The sequence below is a fragment of the Pteronotus mesoamericanus genome, unplaced genomic scaffold (assembly GCF_021234165.1).
Source record: "Pteronotus mesoamericanus isolate MK-2021 breed Mesoamerican mustached bat unplaced genomic scaffold, CSHL_Meso_final contig_74, whole genome shotgun sequence".
NCBI classification, from domain to species: Eukaryota; Metazoa; Chordata; class Mammalia; order Chiroptera; family Mormoopidae; genus Pteronotus; species Pteronotus mesoamericanus.
The window spans coordinates 6,352,826-6,367,242 of record NW_026555247.1 but is presented as its reverse complement, the minus strand read 5'-3'; the positions used below and the strand labels follow the sequence as shown (position 1 = coordinate 6,367,242).

The following is a 14,417-nucleotide window of genomic DNA, read 5'->3' as shown; positions in this document are numbered from 1 at the left end:
ACAATAATTATGTAACTCCTACACTATTCTGACTAAGGCATATCCTAAATAAACGTACTTGCCCTGAGCTCATCTACATTATTAATCTTGACTGTAATTTAAATTAACTTCAGATTTTACATTTTTTTCTAAAATATCAGTGAGCCTCAACAGGAAAATTTAAGAACACTAAAAGTAACCTAATTTTAAACTAATCATAGTCAATATTTTTACTAAGAAAATGACATTATTTTATTTCAATACACCTTATATACCTTGGTTGTTGAGGTAATTCTGTATTAACCGCTATATAATATGTAAATATTATCTTATTTATCTTCAGTATTCATCAATACTGAGGTTGATGTGTTCAAAATACCTTAAGCTAGTTGTGCTAAATAACTTTTCATAAAACATAAATACAGGTCAACATCTACCTACCTGTAACCTTTGGAAGCAGATGTGATTCAGAGTCCAGATTTTTTTTTTACAAGAAGGGTAATACAGAGCATAAACAGATTATTATGTAGCACCTCCAGTGGAGCCTGAGGTATCATCCTGTAGTCAAGTGCATTGATATTTTCACAGCAAAGCATCAAATACTCACATGAAGCGGTATGATAAACTAAGAACTATAAATAACTTCCTGTCAGTTAAGGTAAGGTTTGGTTGTGAATGACATTTCAAAACAAAAAATCTTTCTGGGTTTTGGAATCATATATAAACAATTGTGAATCCATGTTCTAGCCTCACTTCAATATACAACTTGAGGAAAATTAGTAAGTGTTGACATTTTCATGTACACATTTGATAACCTCACTCTGATCCCTACCCTTCTTTCCTCATCTGTCTATTATCCCTCCTCAAAATTCTCTTTGGCTACCAATATACAGTGGACTGATCACATGGGAGGAATATTGAAATCCTATTGGACATCCATTACATAAAGGTACACTGATAGGGATGTTAATTTCATCTTATGTGTGAGATATGTTTATACATAAGACAATACTCTTCTGAGACAAAAAAAAAGATGTTACCTCTGCATACTTTGTACCAAAATTGTTATAAATGTCTACTCAAATGTAATAAAATCTTCAAGAGTCCTATAAAACCATTAAGACTATCCTAAATCCTAATTCTTCAAAAAGTATTATATAAGCTTTATGGAAATGGAAAATAAGAGGTAGCCATATCTCTGCTCTGTATCTGTCACACCTTACCCCCCCAAATAGATAACCATATTTTGCTGTACACAATGCATACTTTTTTGCCCAAATTTCTGACAGAAAAATAAGGATGTGAATTATGCACGTGTAGTGCTAATTCCATATCTATATAAATGTTTTAAGTTATTTTATTTATGCTTATGCATTAGAAGTGTAACTCCAGAAAGCAATAACAATATCTGTATGCAAAATAATTCCCCAGAACATGATAATCGGTCTTGTTTGTAAATATAAATAAAATACTGAATTAAAAAAGTAAAATGAAAGATATTTTTCCTGAAAGTTTGGGCTAAAAACATGGGTGCATGTTTTACATGGGGGCACATTATACATGGCAAAATATGGTATTTTTTTGAGGCACTGTTGCATAATGAAAAGAACAGAGGCCGTGAAGTCAGAAGATATAGGTTTGAGTGGCGGTGTTATAACCTACTAGCGGTGAGACCAAGGCTAGTTATTTTACTTTTATGAGCTTTGGTTTCCTCATCCATAAAGCAAAGATCATAAAACTACCTTGAAGAATCATAGTGAACAACAGAAATAATGAACATAAAACACAAAGAAGAGTAACTGGTAAACAGGATAAAAGTTATTTTTATTCTTTAAAAGTGTGTCCTGCCAAGTGTGTAAGAGGAAATACTTATTCAGTTTGCTTTTATGAAGCTTCTGGGACAGGGCTGGAAGAAATATAACAAAACTCAAGCATTTATTTTAAATATAAGTATTCTAATAATGTACTATTTATAATAATTATTAAAATGAAAATGCTTTAAATTAACATATTCAGATATTTTTTCTATATATTTGCACAGCAATCTAAGATACACATACACATTTTTCATACGTACTCCCAAAACATGAAAAATATAGTGATTTTCTTTTTTTATTGCAGAACATTTTATAATTTTTTAAAATGAAATCTGCAACTCAATATATCTTTACAGTTTGTAAAGCTAAGTAAAATGAAGAAAGAAAAATTGGCCAAATGTATTCAATTTTCTACTGCAATTTAGAAAAATTACTTACTCAATTTTCTGCTGCAACTGTTCAGAAAGCTTTTTATTTTCTTCCTGTAGAGTGTTCTTTTCATTCACTTAAATATAATGTGAAAAAGAAGACAAACGCTATTACTCAATATTAACATGTATGTCAGGCTTTTTCAATAATTTCAACAATTATGGAGAAATTATGATTTCTAGTTCTAAGTCAAAATGTTAGTCAGGGTTAATGTTACCATGCAAACTAATCTGTTACTAGGTAGTGGTTATATCTTATATTGTGCCAGTTCCATGTAAATGATTGACTGACAATTTTATGTAATGCTTGTGGGGAAAAAAAGAAAAAAAGAGTACTTCACGTACTGGGGAGGAGAGTCTAATTATTTATAGTGAGGACAAGAAAGCATTCCACCTGGTTACTCAGCCCTACTAATTTCAAATACCATTTAGTGAGAGTCATTTATCTTGAAATGAACCTAATCATAAAAGTAATATAACACTGAGTATCAGTATAATTTTTATAACATAAACACACTTAAGTCATATTTTCTTCTTTAGTCATACTTTATGTTTCATGAATAATTATGGCATCAATAATCTAAACACATCCACTGAAGTAGTATCTGTTTGAATCTACCTCGACTAAATTTCTGGCCCATCTTTATTTAATATATAAAGCAGAAACTCAATCTTGGGCTATAATTTCCACTGTGGCCAGTACAAAATTCTTATCAATCCTTAGTATGATGTCAATGGTTAAGCATGTGTTTTACTGGGAGGAATATATACAAGAGATCAAGTCGCAGTAAATACAATGAACTTCTACCAAAGACAGTTAATAATATTCTAAAAATTTGTTAATTACATCTGGTGCTTTAGAAATCTAAACATATTCTCTTACGTTGAGTAAACAAATTTTTCTTGATTATTAACAATTTATGAGTTTGCTAGACTACTTCCTGTGGAGGACCTAAAAAATGTTCAGATTTGGAAAATGACCTAAAGGAAAGTGTTGTCTAATGAGAGACAACCTATTATATAAATATGTTTTATACAGTTGAAAGTGACAAAGTACAGAGAGGTACAGATAAAGTACTAAAGAAAATTTCAAGGGAAAAAAGATTTCTCTGGGCCCTTGGGCAGATCAGAAAAGAATTAATCACAGAGAAGACAAATGAATTGGATAGGTGACTACTCAATGCAGAGAATTAATGGAATAAAATTAGAAAGACTGACTGGGTAGGCCTAGCTGTTGGAGCATGGTCCTGTACACCAAAGGGCCACAGGTTCCATTCCCAGTCAGGGCACATACCTACGTTGTGGGTTCGGTCCCAGGTCGGGGCACATGTGGGAGGCAACTGATGGGTGATTCTGTCTCACATCTATATTTCTCTCTCCCTCTCTGTCTCCCTTCCTCTCACTCTAAAATTAATAAACATACCCTTGGGTGAAGATTAAAAAAGAGAAAAAGAAAGACTGGGTATAATAAATGGTAGAAAGCCTTCAAAAGCAGGCTAAGAAGCATGAAATTTATCTTTAAAAATTATCAATTATTTTTCACAGATGAACGATAGGAAGATTTGTTAGTAGGTATAAATACCAAAGTGAGAAAAAAGCATTGACAAATTAGGCAGGCTACTATTAAAAAAAAAATGAGTATCAGGACTAAAGTGCAAGGTGAAGAAATAGAGTGAGAAAAGGCAAAAGAGCTGTTACAGAGACAGAATCAGTAGTTATTTGACAATTCAACCTTTGAAGGGTAAAAAAAGTCAAAGATTAAGATGGTTTACTTGACTCTCCCTGTCCAAATCCAGTGAAATGACAAAACCACTCTAAAGGGAAGTCAATTACAATACTGAAAAGGCAGAAAGGGGGTCACCAGCACATCAGAACTAAAGTGATCCAGAACAGGGTTAAGATATCAACTTTACACTTTTAGGAATGCATGGTAAAATGTCAAGGATGATCAAAAAGAACTGAAATTGGAGTTAAAAAAAAAAAAGGAAAAAATCCAATTAAAGCTGTGATACTCAGAGTGTGTCCAAAAGCAAGAGGCACAACACAGATGTTTTCTTTCAATAAAATGATGGTACAAACAAACAAACAAAAGAATCAAATTAAAATAAAATAAGAAGAAAAATAAATATCCTCAAAATTCAATAACTGGGCCCTGACTAAAATGGCTGAGTGGATTGGGCACTGTCCTGCAAACCAAAAGGTTGCCAGTTAGATTCCCAGTCAGGGCACATGGCTGGGTTGTGAGCCAGGTCCCAGCTGGGGGCATGTGAGAGGCAACCAATCCATGTTTCTCTCACACATCAATGTTTCTTTCCCTCTTTCTCCCTCCCTTCCCTTCTCTTAAAAAATTAAATAAATAAAATCTTCTTAAAAATTCTGTAACTAGGAAGAGTAATAACAAGAAAACAAAGGATAGGAAGAAAAAAGCAGCAATAAAATAGAAGCACCAAAAACTCATAAATATCAAGCACTTAGTATTTTAATTCTTATAACAACTTTGGAAATTGACTTCATTGATTTTTCTGTTGCTCATTTTAATGTAAAATTAGGTTTCTTAAACTTTTTAGTAATCATATTGGTGGTACTATTGGTGGTGTTATTCTGAGACTACTGGCTAGTAATATGAGATTAAAAAATGAGTAGTTAGGAGGTATTTTAATTCTATTATTTCTGTGTTCTTGAGAACCAGGATTCTCAGTGCAGAAGAAAGGAGATATAGATGTCATTAGAGAAAAGGTTAGTTATAGACCTATAGTCTTCAATTTTCAACATAAACTCATGAAGTATTTTATCTATTTGAAAATTAGATAAAGGGTATTCAAGCCATCTACCCAAGAGGAAATGCAAACTGAAAATCATGTGAAAAGATACTTGATCTGTACAGTAATAAGGAGGATGCTAATTTTAAAAAGGCATCATTCTTTACACACTAGATTGGATACTATCAATTACTACATTTGTCCAAAGCTGAAGAAGATGGAGGGAAATGGACCATTTCACACACTCAAACAAAATAACTGAGCTGTCCATCAATATGAGATTGGCTAAATAAATGACATCTATAGTATGGAATACAATGCAGAAAGGAAAAAGAACACTGTCCTATTTCTTAAAGCTAGGTTTTTTGCTAACTTGGAATTTTTGGTTATTTTCAGATAGCTAAAGTTACTAGAAATTTGACTATTAGATACATAGACATTACTGGAGATTTTCTCCAGTATCAATGATAACATAATGATGGATCTCACCTATGTTTATTGATATGTAATAAATGTTAATTTCTATTCATTAGTACTATTCTTATATTCCTAAATAAACATATGCATGTATTCACACATACACACAATAGAATCTATAGACCTAATTATCATGTAAACACTGTAAGACACAGTATAAAATAACATGTCAGAACAAAAAGTATGATATGATCTCATTAGAATTTAAAAGAGAAGAGACAAAGACAAAGAACAGAGACAGGGAGAAAGACAGGTAAACATCAACCTGGAAAGATACTTAACAGACTGTTAGCAGTAACTATCATGTTCTTTTTATCTTTTTAAAATAATAAGCATGTATTCATATATTCTTGCTTGAATAACCAGAGGACAGCAACACAATAGTAAAAAATACAGTCAGAAGATTGACTGTATAGGATTGACACTGACTTGATAGGTTGGAAAAAAAGATTAATTAGATTTTGGACAAGTGGACTGTCAGTTACTTATAGGGAATCCAGGTAAGGGTGACTAAGAGAGTATATAAACAGGTAAAAGAGAAAATTAAGAGAGGTAGCAGAAGAGAAAAAGATTATATGAAAAAAAGCTAAGAATAAGAGAAAACTCTGTATTATGTGGATAAGGAACCTGACTGAAAATGGTATACGTGTAATACTACATCATAAAAACCAAAAAAAAAGTATACACTTCTGTAAAACACTAAATTGTTTGCTTTATATTTAACTTAATAGTCAAATTACATAAAATAAAGATAGGACCAAAGAAGCAAATATAGATATATCTGTAGGAGATTTGTTTCTTGTCTTAAAGCTGGTGAGACTTTAGGGTCAATGTGGACAGTATGGACATAACCATCTGTTAAATATTTCTTACTAAAATAATCATGAGATTAAATCTACACAAAGGGAAAAAGGACATTTAGACTTTTGCCTAAACAAGAAAAATATACATAAACAATCCATTTGGCTGCAACCAATTTACTAATAGGTTTTAATATGGTATATTATGCTTTAAATATTTAATAAATGAAGAAAGGAAACTTACTAAGTTCTGTGATAAGTTTAAGATTCTGCTGCCGGATATTTTCAAATTCTTGCTGTTTTTTCCGCATATGTTCTTCGGTTACTGCACAGCGATCACATAATCCTGCTCTTAATCTAGGAAACAAAAAAAATATTTTGAGAATATAACTTAAATGTTCTCATAAAACAATAAGTGAGGTGATGGATGTGTTAACCCCAGAGGGTGGAAAGTCTCTCACGATGTATCTATTTATCAAATCACCAAGATGTATACTTTATTTTGCTTTTACAATTATACCTCAATAAAGCTAAAATTTAAAGAAAACATCAAAATATTTTCAACTATTAAAAGATATTTATATTTGAACCCCAAGATTTTTATACTTTATGAAGATCTAAAGAATTGACTTGGCAAGTACACAGAAAATTAACTAGTTTAATGATATAGTCATATCTTTAACAAATTCTCAAATAGGCTGAAATCATGCTATGACATCACTTTCTACAGACTAATTCTCAGTGAAATTCTGCAAAAATTTGCCAACTTTAAACTCTACTCAAGGGAACTTATTTATTGAAGAAAATAACCTTGTTTCATTTTATTATAGCCAAAATATGAACCCCAGTAAGTACTAAGGGGCAGAATTATATGTTGAAAAAGCTTTCATGTGCTTTGCTTATTAGCATAGATTATAACACAAGAGCTCAACAACTTTTTTAGCTGAAGTAATACTAAAGATCGAGGAACTAAAGGGGATTTTTTTGTTCTTGTTTTTGTTTTTGAATACTCACCACAGGACATGCTTATTGATTTCAGAGAGAGAGAAATGGAGGGAGGGAGGGAGAGAGAGAAACATCAATGTGAGAGGGAAACACTGATTGGTTGCTTCTCGTATGCACCCTGACCAGGGACCAAATCCACAACTTAGGCATGTGCCCTGATCAGGAATTGAACCTGGGACCTTTTGGTTTTTGAGATGATGCTCCAACCAAGCCACACAGGCCAGAGCACTATGGACATTTTAATAATGTTAATTCTTCCAATCCATGAAAACTGTATATGTTTCCACTTATTTGTATCTTCCTCAATTTCTTCAGTGTCCTATAGTTTTTCACGTTATAGGTCTTTTACCTCCTTAGCTGAATTTATTCCTAGGTATCTTACTATTTTTTGTTGTTGTTACAGTAGTAAATGGGATTGCTTTGTTAGCGTCTCTGGTAGTTTATTATTGGTATATAAAGATATCATCAATTTCTGAGAATTATATTTTACCCTGCTATTTTGCTAAATTCATTTATTAGGTCTTATGGTTTTTTGGTGGACTCTATAGGGTATTCTATGTATAATATGTTTTCTGTGAATAATGACAGTTTTACTTCCTCCTTTCCAATCTGGATGCCTTTTATTTCCTCTTTGATTGCTGTGGCTAGAACTTCCAGTGTTATGTCAAATAAGAGGTGTAAAAGTGGATATCCCTGTCTTGTTCCTCATCTTAGGGGAAATGCTTTTAGTTTTTGCCCATTGAGTACGATGTTGGCTGTAGGTTTTTCATTTATGGCCTTTATTATGTCGAGGTATGCTCCGTGTATTCCTACTTGCTAAATGTTTTCATAATAAATGGACGCTGAATTTTATCAAGTGCCTTTTCTGCATCTCTTGATATGATCATATGATATCTGCCTTTTATTTTGTTTGTGATGTATTACATTTATTGATTTATGGATATTGTACCAGCCTTACTTTTCTGGGATAAATCCCACTTGATCATGGTGTATGATCTTTTTAACGTATTGCTGGATCCAGTTTGCGAACATTAAAAAAAATATTTTTTATTTTTTTTTAGAGAGGGGGGAAGGAGAAAGAGGGACAGAAACATCAATGTGTGCTTGTGTCTCCTGTGCCCCCCTACTGGGGACCTGGCCTGCAACCCAGGCATGTGCCTTGACTGGGAATTGAACCAGCAACCCTTTGCTTCACAGTCTGGTGCTCAATCCATTGAACCACACCAGCCAGGGAAGTTTGAGAACATTTTGTTGAGGATTTTTAGCATCTATGTTCATTAGGGATATTGACCTATCATTTTCTTTCCTTGTTGTATCTTTTTTTGAGGGGGGGGGTGGATTTTATTTATTTTTAGAGAGGGGAAGGGAAGGAGAAATGGAGAGAAACATCAATGTGTGAGAGAAACATTGACTGGTTGCCTCCTGCATGTGCCCCTACTGGGGAGTGGGCCCATAACCTGAACAAGTAGCCTGACCAGGAATCTAACCAGTGACCTTTTCCTTTGCAGGATGATCAATCAACCCAGCAATGCTGGTCAGGGCTCCTTGTTGTGTCTTTATCTGGTGTTGGAATTAGGATAATACTGGCCTCACAAAAAGAGGTTGGAAGTCTTGTCTTCTCTTGAAAGTTTTGGAATAGTTTGAGGACAGGTGGTAGTTCTTTGAGTGATTGGTAAATTCACCTGTGAAGTCATCCTGTCCAGGACTTGCTTCCTGGGAGTTTGTTGATTAGTGCTTCAATTTCATTAGCTGTTATCAGTCCATTCAGGTTTTCTGATTCTTCCTTCTTCAGTTTGGGAAGAATGCATGTTTTTAGAAATGTATCCATTTCACCCATGTTGTTCAATTTCTTGACATATAATTATTCATAGTATTTTCTTACAAGCCTTTGTATGTCTGTGATATTAGTTGTTACCTCTCCATTTTTATTTCTGATTTTATTTATTTGGGTCCTCCTTTGTTTTTTTCTTGATGAGTCTGGTTAAAGGTTCATCAATTTTGTTATCTTTTCAAAGCACCAGCACCTGGTTTGACTGATCTTTTGAATTGTTTTTTTAGTCTCTATGTCATTTATTTCCACTGTGATCTTGATTATTCCCTTCCTTCTACTAACTCTTGGCTCTGTTTGTTGTTGTTTTTCTAGCTCTTTTAGGTGTAGGGTCAGAGTGCTTATTTACAACTTTTCTTGCTTCTTGAGATAGGCCTGTAATGCATTGAACCTCCCTCTCAGTACTGCCTTCATTGTGTCCCACACGTTTTGGGTTGTTGTGTGTTCATTTTCATTTGTTTCCAGGTACTTTTTGATTTCCTCCTTGATCTCGTTGATAACCCATTCATTATTTAATGACATGGTATTTTGCCTCCATTTATTTGAATTTTTTTCTTGAGTTTGGTTTCTAGTTTCATGATCCAAGAAAATGGACATTAAACAACTTTAATGAATTATTTAAATATCATTCTATTAGTCAGTTTATTTGTCATTAAAAAACTAAACACCTTATTGTTTCTAAGAAGTCATATCTGATATATTAAAATGTTGTAAAATATAATGGAAAACAATCCGAGACCCCTATTTTCCAAGTTTAAAAATGTGACTGGCACAGCTTGTATATTACATCCAGATTTCTTCAATCAACTGCCTCTTGATAATATCTGTGAGTCAATTCCTAAATGCTCACTGATTCTAGTTTAAATTTAAACAGTTTTGAGAAAATACGCTCCTATTTCCACCAGTAGGGTCCATTGTTTTCCTCTTTCCTATCTTTCACTGCAGCTGTCAGAGAAAGAAAAGCAAGCCTCAATTTCACAGAAAACTGAAATAAACAGGAAAAGAGGAAAAGGGCACTTGTAAGAGCAGACAGCAACATGTGTTCTGAGTTTTACCCCAGTTTGTTCATAGACATGAAGAAATAATAGCGTTCACTTTGCAATTAAAACTCACCAGATTAACAAGTATGCACAGTTACTTGGTATACCCCAAAAAGGTTTCCTCAAATTTATTTTCATTCAAAAGGGTTTCACTGAATATCTACAATGAGTACTCTAGGTGCTATAAATACAAGAGTGGCTAACAACGTCACCTCCTTTAAAGAGTTTACAACAGTCTGCTAGAGAAAGACAATAAAAAAGTAATTACAACAAAGTATGATTCATATTGTGACAGAATACAGGGTACTATGAAGTATTAAAGCACAGAGCAGAACTTAGCCTAGTCTAGGAAGTCAGAGTTCTCCTGAAGAATATGTTTAAATTCAATTCTCTAAGTAAGAAAGTTAGCAAAGACAAAGGAGAAATTTGGTCCAGTATTTGAAAATAGTTGCAGAAACAAAAATCCTCTGATTATGAGTACCGATTTTCCCTTTTAAAGACAGTTGAAATATAAGATGAGTTTCTAATGACTGCCAAAAATGCTTTTAAAGATATTAAAGTCTGCTGGACAACTATGGTTTAACTGCTTTGTTTAGATTTCTTTCTTTTCTTTTTTTTTTTAAATGCATGCTATCTGCTTATCCAGCACTGTGGTTGTTTCTTAGATTTAGTGAAATTCTTTGGTTCCTTAAAGGAAAGTTTGTAAATGTCATAATAGTAGTAAAACATAAATGAGCTACATAAAATTCTAACTTTTTATTATCTAATTTACCTTTATTGGGTAATTTCTTTCATCTGAACATCTCACAATGTTTTTACAACATCAGCATAAGAACCACTTCATCTTATGAAAGGTAGATGGCAAGTTTTAGAATTACTATTTAGAAATTTTAACAAAATGTGTTTTTTTAGGTCTCAGCAAAACATTAATTTTTATAGATTTATAAAGCTTGTTCTAGACACCATTCTTACATATGACATAAAACTAAAATGAAATTTTATATAAGACAGAATTTTACCAAATATTACTTACATAGACATTTAAAGGTAGTATTCAGTTAGTAGCAATTAAATAACAAAAAAACTTCCTAGAAAACTGACTAGATAATAAGCAATGGTGAAGACTGTTCAAAGTATGTGTGTCTTGGTCACACATACTTTGATGCCAACAAGACATCATGAAACAGTAGAAACTGTGGGGCTTCAAGGGTCAAATTTTACCTAATTATATACTAACTGTACGATCCTTGGCATTTCTTTATCCCAGCTCAGGTTCCTCACATGTAAAATGGACTTAATCACCTATCTTAAAGAGTATTAATGCGAAGATTAAGTGCTGGATGCCTGGGTCCAAAGTAAGCTCTCAATACATACAAGTTCCTCCACAAAAAAAAAAAAAAAAAAAGGGTTGGCTCTAGATCATTCCTGGTTTAATTATGAGGCCTCATAAAATGAGAGATAAATCTTCAAGTACACCCAAAAGGAAATTTCAGATTTGTTTTTGAAGGGGAGAAAAACCTATGTATAAAGAAATGAGTTATACTCCTTGCCCCCACCACCAAATTAATAGCACATAATGAATTCTAAGGACCTAAAGGTGAAGAGAATGGAAGGCAAGAGAATATTTAGGATAAGAAACAACAGAGAAGCATGATATCCACACACAATTTGTGACCACAGATCAAAAATAGAAAAGAATCTCATTTTAAGAAATTGAAGGATATATTTTTATCCCTTCCCCAGGCACATCATTCCCCCAACATCCCCACAAGTTTACCAATCCAGAAACGCCACAAAAAGATAAGTTTCACAATTAAGTATATCGACTGAATAAAAGAGAGTAATTTAGAAAATACTTCAATGGGAAGGGAGGGGGCATTCATCCACTGACATTTTTTTCTCAGAATGGGTCTGGAAAAGAAAAAAAATCATTTAAGAAGGGAAACAGAAAACACAAAAAACAACAGAACTGGAAGCCCAAACTGGAAATCATAAAGTGGAGAAATAATCAGAAGACACTACAATGGAATGTCTTCAAGGGCTAAGATGAAGAAAACTGTATCTTGGGAATGAAATAGAGAGTTGATTCTTATTAAGCCAATTTGAACAAAACATAATGAAAAGTTTATCTTGTGATTTTTTTCTTCAGTGTATTAACTTTGGGCCCTAAACTTGTCAATGACAAACTAAATAGAAAGTTTTCTGGGAGAAATACTAAAAATATTAAATAAACTGGAAGCGCATGCTAGAAATAAATACAATCACTCCTTGCAGGTGGCAGCCACAAAAATGCATCTCCTCCTAGGGGAAGTAAAATCACTGGCTCCAGCTTCTGTGCTCTGAAATCCTTCACCTGTTCATACAGGTGAGCACACCAGACATTCCAGTCAGGTGCCAGCCAATGAATGAGTAGAGCAGGTATACTACAGTTCCAGGACTCCCCAATTGCCTTGCTAAAGCTTTCTTAAAATTGCAATTCAGTATTACTAAGACCTTCCTTATTCCCTCAGTTCTTCAAAGGAGATCTTATAGCTCTTCCAGCTCTCTCCTCATTTACTCTACAGTTGTTTCCCCCAAGATCTTTTGCATGTTTGCTTCTCAGAGAATTCGAAATAACATATTTAGTTAAAGTCAAACTTAATTTCTTCTTTATGTAGCAATCACTGAACAGAAAGAATTCCTAATCTCTTGCTATTACTACTATTTTGATGGCAAAGAAAGAACCTCATTGCTTGTGGAAAGGGTGAAGTGGTAGAGATGACAGAAAAAATATGGTGAAATAAGAGAAGGAAGTGCTTCAATTACTGCATAGTTAAAGGCTAAGGTATGCTTTCCGCCCTTCTTCCCAAATCCTCTACTACATATACAGAGGAAATAGAAGGAAATGCCTCACCACACTAACAGAGGAGTAACTGATGACTTCCTTTCAGATCATGGATTGAGGCGGAGGGTTGAGAAGGATAGATGGCCTTCTAGCATCCTGGTATCTTTGCTGGAGAGAGACTGGATCTGGCTGTGGTATATAGCAGACTACAGTGCTAAAGCCTGGAATCATATTCACTATGTAAGAGGGCTATTAGAAGTCTTTCAAAACTCCTATTACCTACTTTTACTTGCATTATCTCATTTAATCTTCAAAATAGCCCATGTGAAGGAGGTATTATTAGTATGTCAAATGCTCCTGGTTTTTCTCCTACTCTGTTAATTTCTCTTAATCTTTTTTGCTGACTGGGTCCTTATTCTTCATTAGACCTTAATTAGTATGCCCACGCATACACCCATCAGACCTCTTCTATTCTGTACTTACACTCTTTAAAATGTCCTTTGGAGTGGGGGGAAGGAAAATATATTTGAGAAAGGGCGGGGGGAAGAAGAGGAATACAAGCAACAACAAGAAACCATAAAAAAAAGAAAGGTCCTTAAGGAGCCAGTCCTGAGGTTTTAAGTACTATTTATATGTGGATGATGACTTCCCAATTTGCTTCACTAGGCTCTAATCTCTCCAGTTAGTTCATACTCATATGTACAACTATCTACTTGACTTCTCCTTTTGGATATAGTAGATGCTACTGGTACACACTCACATCCTATTGGCATTCTCCCTTCTTAAATTTTCCAATGGCTTCTCATTACAATTAAAATCCAAGTTTTTTGCCTATGTCCTCAAATAACCTACTTATTTCTTACCTTTCCAATTTTATCTCCTATCATTAATCTTATGCATTAAGTTAGAGCCACAGTGGACTTTCTAGTTTTCAAAGATTTCAAAACTTACTTGCACCTCAGGCTTTCGTATTTGTCTGTTCTCTTTTTAAACTCCAGTTCTTCAAATGACTGGCTCTTTCTTATATAATTCTGGTCTCAGTTCAAATAGCACCTCCACAGAAAGGACATTCCTGGTATCCATCAGCATCCATTCATTTCCCAATGTCTGTGGTACTCAATTTCATCATTCAATTATATATTTTTTCATAGCATTTAAAATCTGAAATCTTATTTGTATGACTCACTCCCAACCTCTGAAAATTAAGCATCAGTTTCATGATATACTAGGCATAGTATTATCCCTAATCCCTAGAGCAGCACTTAGAACATACTAAAGACTTTACTAGTTACTGTTATTGACTAAGTAATAGTAATTAAAGATACAATGTGAAGTTGAAATTCAAGTTCACATCAATGATGTTAAAACACATGGAGCTTTATTCTGCTATAGGCTGCCTATTTCATTAAATGTACATCCACTGAAATAGTAGTTATAGAAGGAGAGTACTCAACTTCAAT

At 33.6% G+C, this 14,417-nt stretch overlaps 1 protein-coding gene across 2 annotated transcripts in view; it reads right to left on the bottom strand.

Annotated features, from left to right (window-relative positions):
• RBBP8 (RB binding protein 8, endonuclease) overlaps positions 1-14,417 on the bottom strand; it is a 77,128-nt gene that overhangs the window by 39,664 nt on the left and 23,047 nt on the right. For both annotated transcript variants that reach the window (XM_054583832.1, XM_054583833.1), the window contains exons 4-5: positions 6,505-6,617; positions 2,235-2,301 (exon numbers count right to left, since the gene is read on the bottom strand). In XM_054583832.1, the coding sequence (XP_054439807.1) occupies positions 2,235-2,301; positions 6,505-6,617 (180 nt within the window). The remainder of the gene's footprint in view (positions 1-2,234; positions 2,302-6,504; positions 6,618-14,417) is intronic.